The sequence below is a fragment of the Macrosteles quadrilineatus genome, unplaced genomic scaffold (assembly GCF_028750875.1).
Source record: "Macrosteles quadrilineatus isolate MER2022 unplaced genomic scaffold, UCM_ALF_1.0 Scaffold_7__1_contigs__length_78375512, whole genome shotgun sequence".
In the NCBI taxonomy this organism is placed as follows: domain Eukaryota; kingdom Metazoa; phylum Arthropoda; class Insecta; order Hemiptera; family Cicadellidae; genus Macrosteles; species Macrosteles quadrilineatus.
In genome coordinates, this window is record NW_026542600.1 from 41,314,440 (window position 1) to 41,331,448 (window position 17,009).

Genomic DNA, 17,009 nt, shown 5'->3' on the forward strand with positions numbered 1-17,009 from the left:
TGTAAATTAAAATTCTGAGTACTGTCGTTCACCCGATCTAAACTCTTTGTTAACTTTGGTTTTCTCCCGAATAGAACCAAAGTTATAAATTTACAGGGAGTACAGTGTCCGGTGAAAATCAAATCGTCTGCAATTGTGGCAACATGATCATCTCTTGAGTTTTTTTTGCATTATTGGTTATTTTCTGCTATCGCGGCGACATCCATGATACTGTATTTTCTTACAATCGTGGCTACTTCGGCAAGCACAATCACATAGTGATTATTTCCCGTGATGCCAATTTTCTTACTTGACATGATAAGGTGAAAAGCTCTAATTCTAAATCTAAAGTATTCTGGCTTCAAACAAAATTCACCGACTCTTAACTGGCCATCAAAATTCATGTACGATTCCCAGTTTTCCAGGTGGGCTGGACACCCTAAGTTAGTAAAAATTAGCTCGGCAATGATTCCATGCGTCATTACCATATGTAAAATTATTTCTAAAGAAAACTCCAGCATAAGTTGTTCATAAAGGTTTACAATAGATTAAAAAATGCTTCGAACAGAGAAATTTAATACTGGTAGTTAACCAGTGAAACAGAATCACTCTAAACTCTCTTTTTTAGGATCCTTAACCATTTTTGATTCAATACAAGTAGTATTGAGAGGGCTGGATTTCCCAATAGGCCTAGTAGGCCCGGGCCTTTGGGAGCAAGCTCCCAGGGGGCGCACGGCCTAGGGGTATTAAAAAAATATCTAGAAAAAAATAAATAAACATAAAGCCATAACTTAACATATCTTGTAAATTAATTGAAAGAAGCATGGTATAGTTAAAACTTCTGATTTGTTGGGAGTTCATTGGAACAAATAATTGTTTGTAAAATTGAACTATATTTCAAGATTACGCATCAACTTTGTTACAACATTGGTCGGGAGAAGGTTATAGGGATGTTTTCGAGTGGTACACATTGTATTGCCACTGCCACTTTGCTGGCACGACGCAAGTCCTACTGCTCGAAGTGATAATGCGCGCATGTGCTTGCCAAGACACTGTTACCATCCTCACCTCACAAAAAAAACTATGAGTTTGTCATCAGATTAACAAAAAAATATTAATCTGAATTTGCAATAGGTTTTAGGAAAGTTGAGTACTCTCCAAAGCGCAATTTTAATTCTGTCATTCTCACCTCAGGACTTGGATCGACAGTTGGATATTTTGGATATAGATGCAGTATCACCATAGCCTAACCAACACAAGTAGACTTATCATCCCATTTTAAATTTTGAAGCTCGTTTTCGTGTCTAGTTCATGTTGGTAACATTGATCGCTAGTGTCAACAAAATTTTCTTTACACTATTTTAGAGTTCCTTTCATTAGGGCCGGACTACACGAGCGTATGAAACGCCGCCGATAGTGCGCAAAAATGTCTAGGACTACGCGAAGCCGACAATCAGCAGCGGATTGAACGCGCGAGCATTGACTACACGAGCGTATAGAACACCGCCGACTGTCTTCGCCCAATGTGGCTGACATTTGGTCCGTTCCAATATGGATACGATACAGGTCAGATGTGTAGCTGTATGCTCTTTAATCTTTTTTATCCATTGGTATGTCCTTCCAATCTGCAAACATAGCCTCGCAAACTTCAACCCAACACTTAGCTTTCAACATCTTTATTACTGTATTCTTTACAAGAAACAACATACAGTGCAGAACGCAGTTCAACCTCGTATATAAACTTCTCTGTATCCAAAATTTTCACGAGACAAACACAAATAATAAGGCACAAAAAACAATCAGACGACTCCAATTACAACAAGTAGTGCAGAATTGGACTCGCCGAAGTGAGAGGAGGGATATATCAACGTGCAGGGGAAATGCTAGTTGCCGCTACGTTTCGTCCGGCACAACGACGATCTGCCCGCGTATTTTACGCAGCCAGAGGCGTTAGATCTGCCGAACGCCTGAATTTCGTGCCTTCACCAGAAGGACAAAACGCTCGTGTAGTCCACATCATATAAAGCTATTGGCTCTGCAAAAAAAGCAGACGGTTGGCGGCGTTTCATACGCTCGTGTAGTCCGGCCCTTATTTGTGGTTAACTGTTTGGCTGTATAACTAGAGGACGAGTTGTTTATGATTGATTAGATAGTTTTATTTGGTTAAACAAGGTTTACAATAACTAAAATAACAAGAATTGTCTTCAGCTTATCTATAAGGATGAAAAATCTATCGAGGGGGTATGTTTAATATATGGTATCACGTAATGACCTACTGTACGGAGTTATTTTTGCAGGAATGTTCTGTGGGTTAAATAGTAAAGGTTACAAACCTACAAGGAGAGAAACATTAACCTGGCTAGGGGTGGAAAAATTATTATGCCTAGGGGCGCCAAATGCTAAATTCGGCCCTGAGTATTGCTATGACACAACAAACTACGATAGAATTTCTTCTTGCTTACCACGCCCATATGGTATCCAGTCATATTCTGGTTGGCAGAGATTTTCCGTTTCAGCCGAGAAGGACACTTGTCAAATATACGAAGAAATTCGTCCGTCAATTGCTCTAGGAGTTCTTGAGTGACACTACGATCCACATACCAAAACCAACTTTTGCTCTCATTACTCAATGGGATCTGAAAACATTTACACATGACATGTTTACAAATACAAACAAAGAAAGACATTTTTTTATTTACAGAATGCCATTACATCACAAAATGACAGGACATTTGTCAATTACATTATAATACTTAAAGCTAAATAATAATATTCAATTTAAAACAAAATAATTTTAATACTTAACATCCTACCAATTTCCACTTAAAAATTCATTTAAAGAATAAAATGTTTTGGTTAGCAACCAGTTTTTACATTCTTTTTTAAATTTATTTGGATTGGTAATGTTTTTTAATTATCAGGAACTAAGTTGTACAATTTCGGTCCAATATATTGAGGTGATGCTTCAAATAGTGATAATCTATGGCTTAATTAGGTTCTTATGTCTAGTGTTATACTTATGGTTTGTGTGACTCTCCCTGAAAATGGACAAATTGTTGAAAACCCAAAATAATGCTTCTAAAATATATAGGTCGTAAAATGTTAAAACTTTAAAAGCCTGAAAGATGGTTTTACATGGACTTCTTTGGGGTACTTTTGCAATAATTCTAAGTGCCTTCTTCTGAAGCCTAAAAATCTTTTTACTATGGCAAGAATTTCCCCACACAAGAATTCCGTATGAGATTAAAGATGAAAAATATGAGTGATAAACTGTTAATTGAGTTTTAGAGTCAGTGACTTGAGAAATTGTTCTGAGAGAAAAAATTGCTGAAGAAAGCTTTTTTCGTAATTTGTTAATGTGAGGAAGCCAGTCAAGATTTTCGTTTATATGAATACCCAAAAAATTGACTGTCTCCTCAGACACTAACTGAGAATTTGGAAAAGTGATTTGTTTTAACTATTTCTATGATCTGATCGAAAATTAACTACTTGAGTCTTGTCCATGTTCAAGGAGAGCCCATTTACCCCAAACCAGTCACTTAGAGCGGCCAATTCTGTATCTACTGTGTGCTGAAGGGATTCAACATTGGGTCCCTTACATCATTGTGTCATCTGCAAACTGAAAGATATCCATCTTTGACACATTTGGTAGGTCATTTACATAAATTAGAAACATACAGGGACCCAATATTGATCCCTGAGGCACACCTACTTCAACTTTTTTCCAATTAGAATATACAGTATGTCTATATTTGATAATTTTAGTCCTTTGATATCCATCCCTCAAGTATGAAGAAAACCAATTCAGTTCCTTGTTTTTTATTCCATATTTTTCAAGTTTATCTATCAACAAGCTGTGATGAACACATTCAAACGCTTATTCTTGTTGGATGGAAAAAGTGATATTTCAACCCGTACTGCTTAACAAATATTTAAACCCGTACTGCTTTTAGAAAAAATCTTGGAAGACATGCTTTTGTGTTCAATTGTGAAGGAATTTACGAAATGCAGTTGATATTATGATAAAATAAATATCATTATTACTATAATCTGTGATTGTGACACGATTGTTGATTTGTCAAGATTACAGTTGACCCAAGCAGATTTCTCACTCCATTCTTATACGAAATCTGATGTACAGAATACAGTAATGGCTAGGTTTGTTATGAAGTGTTATTTTTGCTTGTACATATATATATATATATGTGTGTGTGTGTGTGTGTGTGAGTGTGTGTGTATATTCAGTATGACACTATTATGTACATGATGTGATGTTAGACTTAAAATGAGTAAGTGATTCAGACATGTTAGTAGGACAGCAGAATAAAGTACGGTATACTGTAAGTTGTGTCAGGGATATTTCTAAAGAAACTGTATGAATCGATATAAGAATCAACACTGATGTCAAATAAAATCAAATCAACTAGTTGTGTGACTCCAATGCAGTTAACAGAGGAAATTAAGTCACACCTACTCTGACTCATCTATAGACACTAGTAGCACTGCGTTGTGAGCCATGGTTCTACCTATACTACTACTATTGTACTATGGTACTAAGGTACTAAGTAATCAAATTTAGGTATTAGCATTTTATTAGTTTTATAAAAGCAATTAGTACTAGTTACTTAGTGGATTACTTAGTTAATTAGTGGGGTTGAACTGTTTAGATCTCAACAATTAATCGAGAGAATCAATATCCGTACATAGGCAAATTAGTAGGCCTATAGAAAAAAGTATACATCTGATTCTGTATATAAGTGATGATGAACTAGTAAGACTGACACTACTAAATACTCATTCTACTTTCTCCAGCTTCAAAACAAAGATTTTTCTACAAATCTAGCCAAAATAAATTTGTATGCGATTCAAAATGATCCAGTTAGGATTAGTGGGACATTTGTATTGGGTAATCTACAACACAGTACTTACCTCCCAGTTGGACCATTTGCAGGCAAGATGAATACAGAAACAAGCAACAACCGTTGGTTTGTACTGGAGGCACATTGTTGTCAAATGTAAGCTGAAAAACATCAATTTATAATACAATCTGAACTAAGAAATATAGTCACTTATTAGTATGAAGGATCACAGTTCACATATATTGCTATCCAAACAAATCTCATAAGTATAGGATTATTGATAGGGAAGTGTGCCATAATGTTTTAATGTTTTAACCATAGAGACACATAATATGTCTCTACAGATGAGTTAAATGTATAAATATTTGTAGGGTTTGTCCATTGCACATTTGGGGAAACGAAGCGAGTGCCATTCTATTCTTTGCCATGTCAAACTTCATAAACTGTCAAAACCGTCAGGTAGGCCCAAGTATCGTTTGACTCCCCAGAGCGCAAGAGTGATTCAGGGGAGGGGTATTAGTGGATGTAGGGGGCAGGATGTAACGGAGACCGGGTACAGTTTCTTAACTGGTCTACCTTAATATTGATTGAAAATGAATATTGATTCGATTAGTAAACCTTCGTTAAATTGTTTCATAATCAGCAAGTTTGGTTAGGTTAGGTTATAACAGTTTCATTTTATTCCTAATACAAATTTTGCTCATCCACCCCACCCCCCTGGATCATCTTTCCACCCCCATACCCGCCGCACTGTATAATCAGATATAATCAGATGCCTAAATAATATGTATTATTAACAGATATATATCAAGAAACTACAAAAGAGACTCTGAGGCTTAGTTTTATGTTTTGTTTGACCTAAAGGTTTATCTTAAGTGATTAATTTTGTAACTTTTCTTGCTAGAAACTTAAAACTTAGCCTAGGCCTATTTCAAATTTGTCTGTACCTTAATAACTTAAAGGAGCTCTTAAATATTTGATTTTAAATTTTCCTCACAGCATCAATTTAAATTTTTTTATAAATCCTGGCATTCAATTTATTTAGTTTTGAACTTAAATACTGAAACCTAGCATCAACTTATTCAATTGGCTTAAGCTTACTATAACTGTGACCCACGTACATACAGTAGGACCTCAATATCTCGAATCTGAAGGGGTTATGATAAAAATTTGAGTTATCAAGTCGTTCAAGTTAGTGAGGTTCGAGTTATGAAGGTTCCATATGAAAAAGTTCGAGATACAGAGGTGTTGGGGTCTGACAGTGATGTTACGACACGGCCTTTATAACTTGACTTTTATGTATTAAACCTTTATAAATCGAACTCCAACTGTATTTATAAGTACTGAAGAGTAACTTTGGAAGCAAAATAAAAAAAATTTTAATGTACCCTACATTAAGTACTGTATTTAATATTTGGCAACAAGTTTGATAAAGTACATAAAAAAACATGTCAAATTACAAAAAAATTAGTATAAATACTGTACAAAATACAAAAGAATAATACGGTGTATATCATCCATACAAGGAACTACATTTACTGTGTATAATGTCTGTTTAAAGCAAACGTTAGTCTCTTTATATGTACTGTAAAAACAACCTACTGTAACAAAGTATTAAAGTATTAACAAAAATACTGAATAGGTACAATACTGTACATACAGAAAGTATGTAGAGAGTAATATTTAAAGGGAAAATACTAGTGTGATTAAAATACTAAACAAAATGCAACGTAATAGTGATGGTCGAAACCAGAACTTTTGAATCTCAAAACCGAAACCGAAACTTTAAAAAATCAAATCCCGAATCTCGAATCCCAAAACCCAAACACGAAACTTTTTACTTAGATTTGACAAAGGTCAAAGTTACAAAAAATACAGGTAATAATTAAATGTTAAGTATGCAATCAAAACTGAAAGAGATCGACTCCTGACCCTGACATAATAACATAAAATTGTGCCTGATAAGCTTAAAACCCAAAACAACATAATTTATTTTTAATAAACAACCAACATTATAATAAATCTAATCTGACACCAACATAAACATGAGTATTACATTAATTAGAACATTTATTGACACTATTTCTTTGTGTTTAGTAACTAACTATCGTTTTGAAACTGGTTTGTATGTGGTTCCAGTTATAGTATTTAATGTCTTTTGAGTCCAGCATACAATTTACTTTTTTTCATTACTTTTAATAATGATCTGTTTGCTCTATTGCTACCAGCTTGTGTGAAAACAGTGTTAAAACAATAATAATGAACCAAAAAAATATCAGCAGTCTCAAAAATAAAACTGCCTTCAATTTCGAAACTTTTGAATCTCGAATCTCAGTGATCGAATTTTGAAACCGAAACTTGTCTAAAGTTTTGATGGTTTTGAGATTTGAGATTCGGTTTTGACACATCACTACAACGTAATGTATTTAAGTACTGAATTTACTTTGGCAAAACAGGCAAACTACAACCACACGGGCAAACTACACTGACCACAGTACCTAGCCAAACAGACACAGGAATCAAGACACAACTGCCTTGCATTGTTAAGGCTAAACTTCAAATTATTGAGGCACATTCATGCAAACTTCGACTTAAAAAGGTAAACTTCGAGTTACTGAGGCTCGATGACGGGAAAATTCGAGTTACAGAGGTAGAATGTTACTGTTCAAAAGTTGTTAAAATTTGACTTATTGAGGTTAAATATTTAGAAACTTTGACTTATTGGTACTTTTAACATTATAATTAATGAGGATTTCAAGGAGATTTTTTCTTCAATATACTCTCTGAAGAAGTCCAATCAGTGCAATGTTATGTGACCTTTGACTCTTGTTTTTGTTTGACCCTGGACTCTTTCAGGAATGCTAGGTCAACTCTAACCTTAAAAAAAAACTCTTTGATACTAAAATTGTAATTTGTCTATGCGACATAACCACAATCCTCTTACCTATTAGAAGCCATGAAGTACGACGTTTGAGCAAGATCTTTACTAGCTGAAACAAAATATGTACACATTTTCAACAACTGACAAGATGAGAACATTTCCAGCAACACAAACATCTGTTATTATACATGCATTCTGGTGCTTAAGTGATTCTTTTAAGTCAAACAATCAGCTGGTATCATGGTTATCAGCCACATTGTTTTTAGTTAATCTAAATACAATTAAGCTGCAAACAAACTAAGAGCCGAGAACAATTGTATAAGCTCCAAAGAACCAATTGTGGCTAGTAATTATAAATTGATAATATTTCATGTGAATTATAATGAAATTATTTTAAAAAGCACTGTCAAAGTATTGATCAAATAACTAGCCTACCATTTGCACATGTTTTGCAACAAAGAAACCACAGAACCACAGAATACAAAGTTTGTACTATGAAGCTGTTGGAGAAAAACAATCATATTTAGTGATTTAGTCTGGGTATAGCCAGTGGGTAGGGTATTTCCAAATGTGTATTTACCCCAGACTGAGTATTCATAAAAAGTATAAACACTAGCAGTGTTTTGAAAAGTTTATTGGATTTTTCAGGTCAAAATGCAAACTCTAGAAACACATAGCAATAAGATTTTTCTAATGCATATATGTTGGACTATTTCTCTAAGTTTCACGACGATTGGATACAATCATATAGGTTAGGCAAAGTGTTTATTGGATGTGTTTCTTACCTTTAACCAGATGGCAACAGCGTACCACGTGGGTGTGAGGATGGTCGATAGCCACATCGAACCCCAGAGTTTGAAGAAGTACATTCTCATTCATCACTAGATCTTGAGCTTGTTCCATATAATGCTGAAACATTCCTCTAGGTGTTATATCACTTGATGAGATTGAACTGGTAGACATCTCACCCTATCATAAAGTCTAGAGTTTGTTTTGACATGTAGTTTGTCCTGTTTGATGTAGACTGTGTTGATGAAAATAAAAATTTTGTATTTGATTTAAGGATAATTATTACACAATGTACTTTCTCTCTGTTTATAATACCAGAGGAATAGCGATACTTTATAATAGAAAATAGTCTTAAGTTGGTGAAATAACAAGAAATAAATATAAAAGATTAGAACAAACTCAATAAATACCATACGAAAACATGCCTTAAAATTTTCCTTACATTTCACATTATTTTGATATTGAATCAAATCGGTAATGTGATTGTTGTTGTCTTTGTTAACCCTTGCTAATCTGACACAAAGACCAAAAGAGTGTCAGATTACTGAAAAGGTCTAATCACCAAAACAACTACCTTCCAATATATACACTATACAGAAAAACCTTCGATAGTTCAACACTCCTTATAGTTCGACACGGGCAGAGCTATTTTATCAAGTGATATTTAATGGATACTATTGTGATGTAAGCTGACTTGAACATTAATTTGTCCTTTATTGTTGTGACTTGATACTTGACAAATGAACAGTGAAATTGTTAAGCTTTTTAGTATTTTATAAATTTGGGTGATTTCTATACAAGACTTGTGTTTTTACTTTCCTGTATATTAAACTCCATTTATTCCTTATAGTTAGACATTTCGATAGTTCGACATCCCTCAAATCCACAAAAAGTTGATCTATCGAGGTTCTACTGTACTAAAATCAATCTATAACAGGGTGCCGAGCAAGCCGTGAAAATAAAATTTAAGAACAATCTCAGGGTTTCCAAGTGTTCAGAATTCAGAATTCCTAGATTTAAATTTACCATGAAAAAGAAAAAAAAACTTGTCATACATAATAATCATGGATTACGATTCCAGTTTATTGTCACTACCACAAACATTAGTTTTTATCAGTTGTTATCGGTCCGCCGATGAGGAAGGTTGTCTTATCTGCTGTGAACTATCCTTATCTGATTGCCGGCTTTGGCCTGCCCCGGTTAACCTACTTAACAAACCAATATGCTTTTGATATACTTAATATTAATTTTTTACTTTATCTTTCTATAATTTCTAGTGGCCGACGGGTTATCGGACATGGCAGTAAATTGTGACAAGTGTGGTGGTGATTTATCAAACTCTAAATCCATCATCGCTAAATGTGCAGAATGCAACGTGCAGCGACATGGCGCGTGTGCCGGTGCCGGGAGTTCTAGTAAAGTGTGCAATAGAACATGGAATTGTGAACTGTGTCTCGGAGAATCCCTCTCAATGCACAGTGACGTTACCACTCAAAGTCTAAATGCAATTTGTATAAAATAGGCCTACAATATGAAATACAGTATTAAAATCTAGTATCACAATTATTTACTCATTATAATCAATTAAATTACAAAAGGGTATTTTAATTGAATTAATAATTAAAACTTATAATTTATTTTCAAAACTGTTATAACTAAAATTAACTATAATTTTAATATATGTGAGGTTACATTACCTTAATCGCCAAGTGATTCATGTAGTCCAAAAATAGGATTACGGGTATTTCGACGTCAATGCGTCATTGTCAAATCTTACAGAAAATGTTTGAGTCGAGTCTCGGCATGCGATCAGACCTGTACTATGTGACGACCCGTTTACCACAAATTAGTTAGTAGGCCTACTTCAATATATTTTTGTCAGTTATTGTGTTTTGTACGTGTGTGTCGGAAAGACTGTGACGTGACCCTTATGGTTTAGATAAGTTTTTTGGAAGATTTTACAATGACGCATTGACGTCGAAACGCGTGTAATCTTATTTTTGGACTACATGGATCACTTGGCGATTAAGGTAATGTAACCTCATATACATATATTATATCACAGTGTTTCAGAAAAAACAACATACAACATGAAGACTATAATTTTGGTTACATCCTGATCATTTCCCATAATCGCTATTATCTTATTGCACACAACAAATTAGAAAACAGAGGTAACACAGTTAATGAATAGAATGTATGTGTGTAGTAGTTGTTCAATATCATCCTTGCTTAACAACAAGAGAATACCCAATACCAATTGTAATCAAATCTATGTTAAATACCCCCGTCGAAGCAAATCTGCAGACCAAGCGAAATTCCATTACCTGGCTGGATTTCTACAAAAATATTGCCATAAAATCATCAGATTTATCTCCTATTGTATACCCTCTACTCAATTGAGTACTTAGGTTTTCTGCTACAGGGGAGGTAATGAGGTGTAAACCACTTTTTTACTTTTTCAATACTAAGGCTATCCAGAAAGTAAAGAACGTTTCGTTATGACACCACTAAGCGCGCGCCGATCTCGTACATTTTGGTGCGTGCGCACTCGGCAACTCAGTCGGCATCCAGCCGTGACAACGGGAGCATTCTCGCGCTGCCCGTTTTTTCACAATTTCAGCTTAAGATGAGCGCTGCGATAAAAAATCCCGCCAGTTAAGGGGTGCGGTCAGTGATACGCTGTTTGTTGGAAAACACTTAAAATCTAAACTTCTCCTCAAGTTTCACAGACTTTGTGGTTTAAATTGTCACCAACAAAGCGAAAGACCCGTTATCGGGAATCGGCGGTTTTTGCGAACCTTTTCATCAACTTTAGCGACCAGTTCCATCAGTCAAAATGCTCGGGCGTCCGCCCTTCGCTCGTCATGACTCATGAGCGTCAGATCGGCCATTTTTAATCTGAATGCACCATTTTCTCAGAACTTTCAATCATTAAGTTTTTTCCTTAAACTTCATATTTTAAAATGTTACATTTTAACATGGCAATAAATGTCTATCAATTTTAAGTTTAATGCCAACACAAACCGTATCACTGACCGCACCTCTTAACTGGCGGTATTTTTTATCGCAGCGCTCATCTTAAGTTGAAGTTGTGAAAAAACGGGCAGGATGCCGACTGAGTTGCCAAGTGCGCACGCACCAAAATGTCATATTTATGATGATAACCCAACCTAACATAACCACCGCAGCGCGCTGTATACCTACTTGGTCGTGTACATGTGGCAGCTAGCGGCGGCGACGCATTCAACTCAATCCTCGCCAACATCGCGGCTTTCTGGGAGGCAGAACTTAAAAACTGCTAATCGTAATCATGTCAAAGTTGGATAGTAAGTTAAAAGAATATGTTCTTTTCAATTATGTAGTTATTTTCGGTCTCCAGTAAAAAAAATCCTTCTACCAAATATGCTGGAGAAGAAGAAAAAAGAAAACGACGGATGACTATCAAAAGGGCCATCAAGGACACACTGATATAAATTTAAAAACCCTCAACCTTAATAAAAATATTAAACAAAGCAATATTCCGTTACTCAGGCACAGGTCTTGTTTCACACTGAGTGTAAAACAAAGGAGGTGACAGAGAAGTATTTAGGTAGGAGTGCTATAACAATAAGCAAGTACTGTCTAGTGCAAGCATTTTAGAATATCTATATCTATGGAGTACAGACAGGGGTGGCCAAAGAGGTTCTCTCGATGTACCTGCTACGATGTAAACCATACAACACAGGAATAGCACTCAATTACAAGGTACTTGATAGTCTGTCGGCAGGAACAGATAATACAAAAGGGAAGTGGTACATTAAACCAATTATTACAAATTTAAATCAATACCTTAATTCTATTTACTACAGGGTGATTTTTTTAGTTGTGTAGCTTCTAAGTTGGTAGCATTGCTAAACACAACAATCTAATAAAAATCAAACAGCCGAATTTTGTTTATTATCTTATGTCATTTCAATATTTGTATTGTCAAGTGCTTAATCTGTTTCAATAGTAGGTCAACCATGAATAGACTTAAAAAAGAGGAACGTTTGCGAATTGTGCAGTTTTATTCTTTTACGACAATGCCGGCCAGACTGTTACGGTAAACGCAAACCGTCAACGCTATCGGGCAATGGCAAAGGACTTATTTGTTCCTCAGCTTAACAAAATCGAAGTGGATTTAGAAAATATGTGGTTCCAACAGACGGCGCGACGTGCCACACAGCCCACGCCACAATTGGTCTCTTGAGAGAAACGTTTGGTGAACACATCATCTCGTATTGAGGTAATGTTAACTGGCCTCCACGGTTGTGTGATATCACGCTGACAGACTACTTTCTGTAGGGATATGTCAAGTCTCGAGTCTACGCTGACAAGCCACAGACTCTAAATTACCTGGAAGTCAACATTTGTCGATTTATTGACTGAATTTACCCTGCTACTGAAAGGGTGTTAGATTGGACTGCTAGATTGGGCTTTCTACGGGAACGCAATGAAGCCCATATTACAGAAATCATTTTTTAACACTTTTCATAACACTGTGGTTAAAATAAATTCAATTTAATATCAATACAATTTATTTCTCGTTGTTTTATTTTGTTTTGAAAATCACACCACTAAAAAAATCACCCTTTATTATTCAAATTACAACTCTTATCATAAAGTATACATGACAAAGGTAATACATACCTCATAGTTTGGTACAAATGGTAACCAAGGAGTGGAAAGAGGTGCATGCAAAGATGGAATTGTTTTTGGTTGTGGAGGAGATGGCAGATAGCGAAGGGTGCGAGAAACACGGCTAGCACTCAGACTTGAGTCAGACTTGGGTTTAATCTGACTGAGAGGAGTTTTGAACTAAAAATTGTAAAAATAAAAAAATTACAAAAAAATACTAATTTTTGAAAAAATAGCTATTTGTGTATAAAGAGCACAAAGTAGGTCATTGGCACTCATGGACTGTAGATGGCCGCACAAAGCTTTAGTTGAGTGTGTCTATAGGGTGAGTTTTAAATGAGTTCCCCCCCCCCAACTTTTTTCTACATTTCTAAAGATATCAACTCTGGACCACGTCAGATCATTGTAGAGTAGTAAGTACTTCATTTTGACTGGGTTTAAATTTTTGGCCGCCATCTTGGATCCGCCATATTGGATACAAGGTAATTTTTTCAAATGTAAAGGTAGGGTTGTGACCCACCGTTTCAATCTAAATTTTTACCCTTAATACGATGTTGAAATCCGTTTTTGAAAATATTGATCCATTATAAAGTTATGAGAAATTTTTATAACTGTATATTGAGCCCATTTTAACATTGTGCATTTACAAACTAAGGCCATAATCTCAAAATAGTGCTAGATAAAGACAAGTGGACACCATCATTCATTGTCAACCTATTTTCACTTGGTTATGACAAATGTATTTTTTTCGCCCACCATCTTGGATCCGCCATTTCGAAATGTGATCAATTATTTTAAATATGAAGGTGGTGTTGTGACCCATCATTTTGAACTACTTTTTAATGCTGAACTCAATGCCGCAATCCGTTTTTCATTGTCTTATTCGGTTTTTGAAATATTGACATTTTAAATAGATTAATTGTAATATTTCATCAAGAAAGCTTGATAACAAAAAACGGATTGCCGCATTGAGTTCAGCATAAAAAAGTAATTCAAAATAATGGGTCACAACACCACCTTCATATTTTAAATAATTTATCACATTTCAAAATGGTTGATCCAAGATGGCGGCCGAAAAAAAAACATCCGTCATAACCAAGTGAAAATAGGTCGACAATGAATGGTGGTGTCCACTTATCTTTATCAAGCACTATTTTAAGGATTATGGCCTTAGTTCGTAAATGCACAATATTAAAATGGGCTAAAAATAAATATATAGAAAGTTCTCATAACTTTAGAATGGATCAATATTTTTAAAAACGGATTGCAGCATCGTATTCAGCTTAAAAATGTTGTTTGAAACGGGGGATCATAACCCTACCTTTACATTTGAAAAAATAACTTTGTATCCAATATGGAGGATCCAAGGTGGCGGCCAAAAATTTAAACCCAGTCAAAATGAAGTACTAACTACTCCACAATGATCAGACGTAGTCTGGAGTTGATATCTTAAGAAATGTAGAAAAAAGTAAGGGGGAACTCATTTAAAACTCACCCTGTATATCTGGAGAGTGGCAATGACACATGAAATGAGTTTATGTTGTAATACACACAAGATTTTTCCTACCACCATAGTTAACTTATCATAACATACAGATTAATCTTTAGGTATAGTTGTATATTAAAATATCATTTAAGTTATGTTTGCTTTTTTAGGTTAGCTATAATATTTGCTTACCGCATGTTAGTGTTTTATAAAGCTGTTAAAAGCTGTTGGCGAGGCCAAAAACCTGCTTAGGTTTGAGTGGCCAACTAGGTAAGGTATGATAAGAGTTTGATAAAAAAACACCAACAGTGACATAAGCTGCTTTAGCGAGAGGCATGAATAAAGCGGAAATAAGCTTATTATTAAATTGCCTACTGTTTAAAGGTGTGGCAATGTAATCCATGCAGTGGTAGGAAAAAATTATGTTCAGTTTCATAAACTGTGATAAATAACTTATTTAAATTATGGTCTGTACAGTAGAGTCTCGGTTATCATACCAAAATGGATCAAAGCTATGTCAGATAAGCATGTAAATAATAAAAACCCATTGGAAAATATAAAAAAAAGCAATTTATACTGTAGAAAAACTTAGTTATTTTTCCATTAAAACAAAAATGTGTCTTGAAGGTATCATCTTCTGTTTTGTAGGTATCACAAATAACAAACAATGACTGACAAAGTACTTAACACCACTAGTGTAATTAGAATATGCAATAAAGCAATTCCTTCACTCAAATATAGGTCTCCATTCACAGTAAATATAACACACATCATGCGATTTCGGGTCGCCGGATTTCTACCCCCGGATATTTACCCCCATGAAAAAACGCCTACGTCATTTTGACGTCACGAGGGGCGGGGCTTATACATGGTCGAGAAACAGCCCGCGACTGGAAATCTACCCCCGGACATCTACCCCCAGACATCTACCCCCGGACATCTACCCCCAGACATCTACCCCCGGAAATCTACCCCCAGTGGTCAGCTCTGCCACGTATCGGCCAATATTCATTGTTGTAATTGATTTTATTAATTGTTTTATGTAAATCAACGTCTCTTCGGTTAATCATTACCCTCTAATATCTAGTATTAAGCATGTGATATGTCATTGCCTTGTTTAACATTACTGTATCTATCTTCCTAATAAAATAAGTTGTAACAGCCCTTTTTCACCCGAACTACTTCACTGATATGTATGATTGAGGTCTAATTTTAAATCTTAAGATTCAGCTCAACGCAAAATGGTATTTAAAACCATATGTTGATAAAGGGCTTCAAAAGTGTGACCCTTAAGCATTTGATTCATTTCCAGACAGTGATTTAAATGGTTGACAAACTTTCACATACAGTAACAGCTAACAGCGCATGCATGAGCGCGGATCGGAAGTGTTTATCACAAAAGATTGACCAATACGATTTTAATACTATTTAAAGGTTCTTCCAAAAGAAAAGAAACCGGTTAACATTGTAATAATAACTGTTATGACGTAGACCTACGGTATGGGAAATATTTTATTCATTGAATGATTAACCATATTTTGTAACTAACGCAATAGTCATTATTGCTTTTACACTTATTACTCATCAAAAGAGCTAAATGCTCAAAATTTGTATTACTTCAATCTATTTATCGCAGTTGTAAAATGAATTAGCATAAGCCTTGAAAGTAACCGTCAGTGTCGACGGGTTTAACCTAATTCTGTTCTGTATACTACCTTAAAATGCCTCATTTTAACATTTTTGAATAATTGTCTTATTTTAGGTATTTAAGAGAAAATACTTTAAAATCCTTTCTTAGTACGCATCTAAAATCTTAGAAACTAAATTTTTTTACTACTAGGTGATATGAAAAATTTACCATTATACACCTGACTTTTTATTGATCCTCTTTCTCAATTTAACAGTTTACAACTGAATTGTCTTATTTTAGGTATTTAAGAGAAAATACTTTAAATCCTTTCTTAGTACGCATTTAAATCTTAGAAACTATTTTTTTTACTAGATGATATGAAAAATTTACCATTATACACCTGACTTTTATTGATCCTCTTTCTCAATTTAACAGTTTACAACTGAGTTTTGTTTTACTAAACAATTATTCCTACTAGGCCTGCATTGAATAAACCGGAAGGTCACCACAGTTTATTCACTTTATCCTTTAAGAAATGTGTGTAAAAACAATGGTTCAGTACGATGTAACACTTGACCATGTGAAAAGTGCGCAATATTATATTATTTTCATAACTTGTTCATCTCCTGTTTACAGTTGCAGACGATCATTCATGTTTTCACAACCTGACTTAAAAATTGATCTGATGAGTACTCCTCACATTTCACTTTTAAACTGTTACTGTAT

The 17,009-nt window shown here is 34.8% G+C and overlaps 1 protein-coding gene across 1 annotated transcript in view; it reads right to left on the reverse strand.

Annotated features, from left to right (window-relative positions):
- The window catches only part of LOC128998055 (cyclin-T-like), a 49,578-nt gene that overhangs the window by 6,203 nt on the left and 26,366 nt on the right, over positions 1 to 17,009 (reverse strand). The window contains exons 3-6 of the mRNA XM_054424023.1: positions 8,505 to 8,628; positions 7,783 to 7,828; positions 4,909 to 4,999; positions 2,442 to 2,615 (exon numbers count right to left, since the gene is read on the reverse strand). Of these exons, the coding sequence (XP_054279998.1) occupies positions 2,442 to 2,615; positions 4,909 to 4,999; positions 7,783 to 7,828; positions 8,505 to 8,628 (435 nt within the window). The remainder of the gene's footprint in view (positions 1 to 2,441; positions 2,616 to 4,908; positions 5,000 to 7,782; positions 7,829 to 8,504; positions 8,629 to 17,009) is intronic.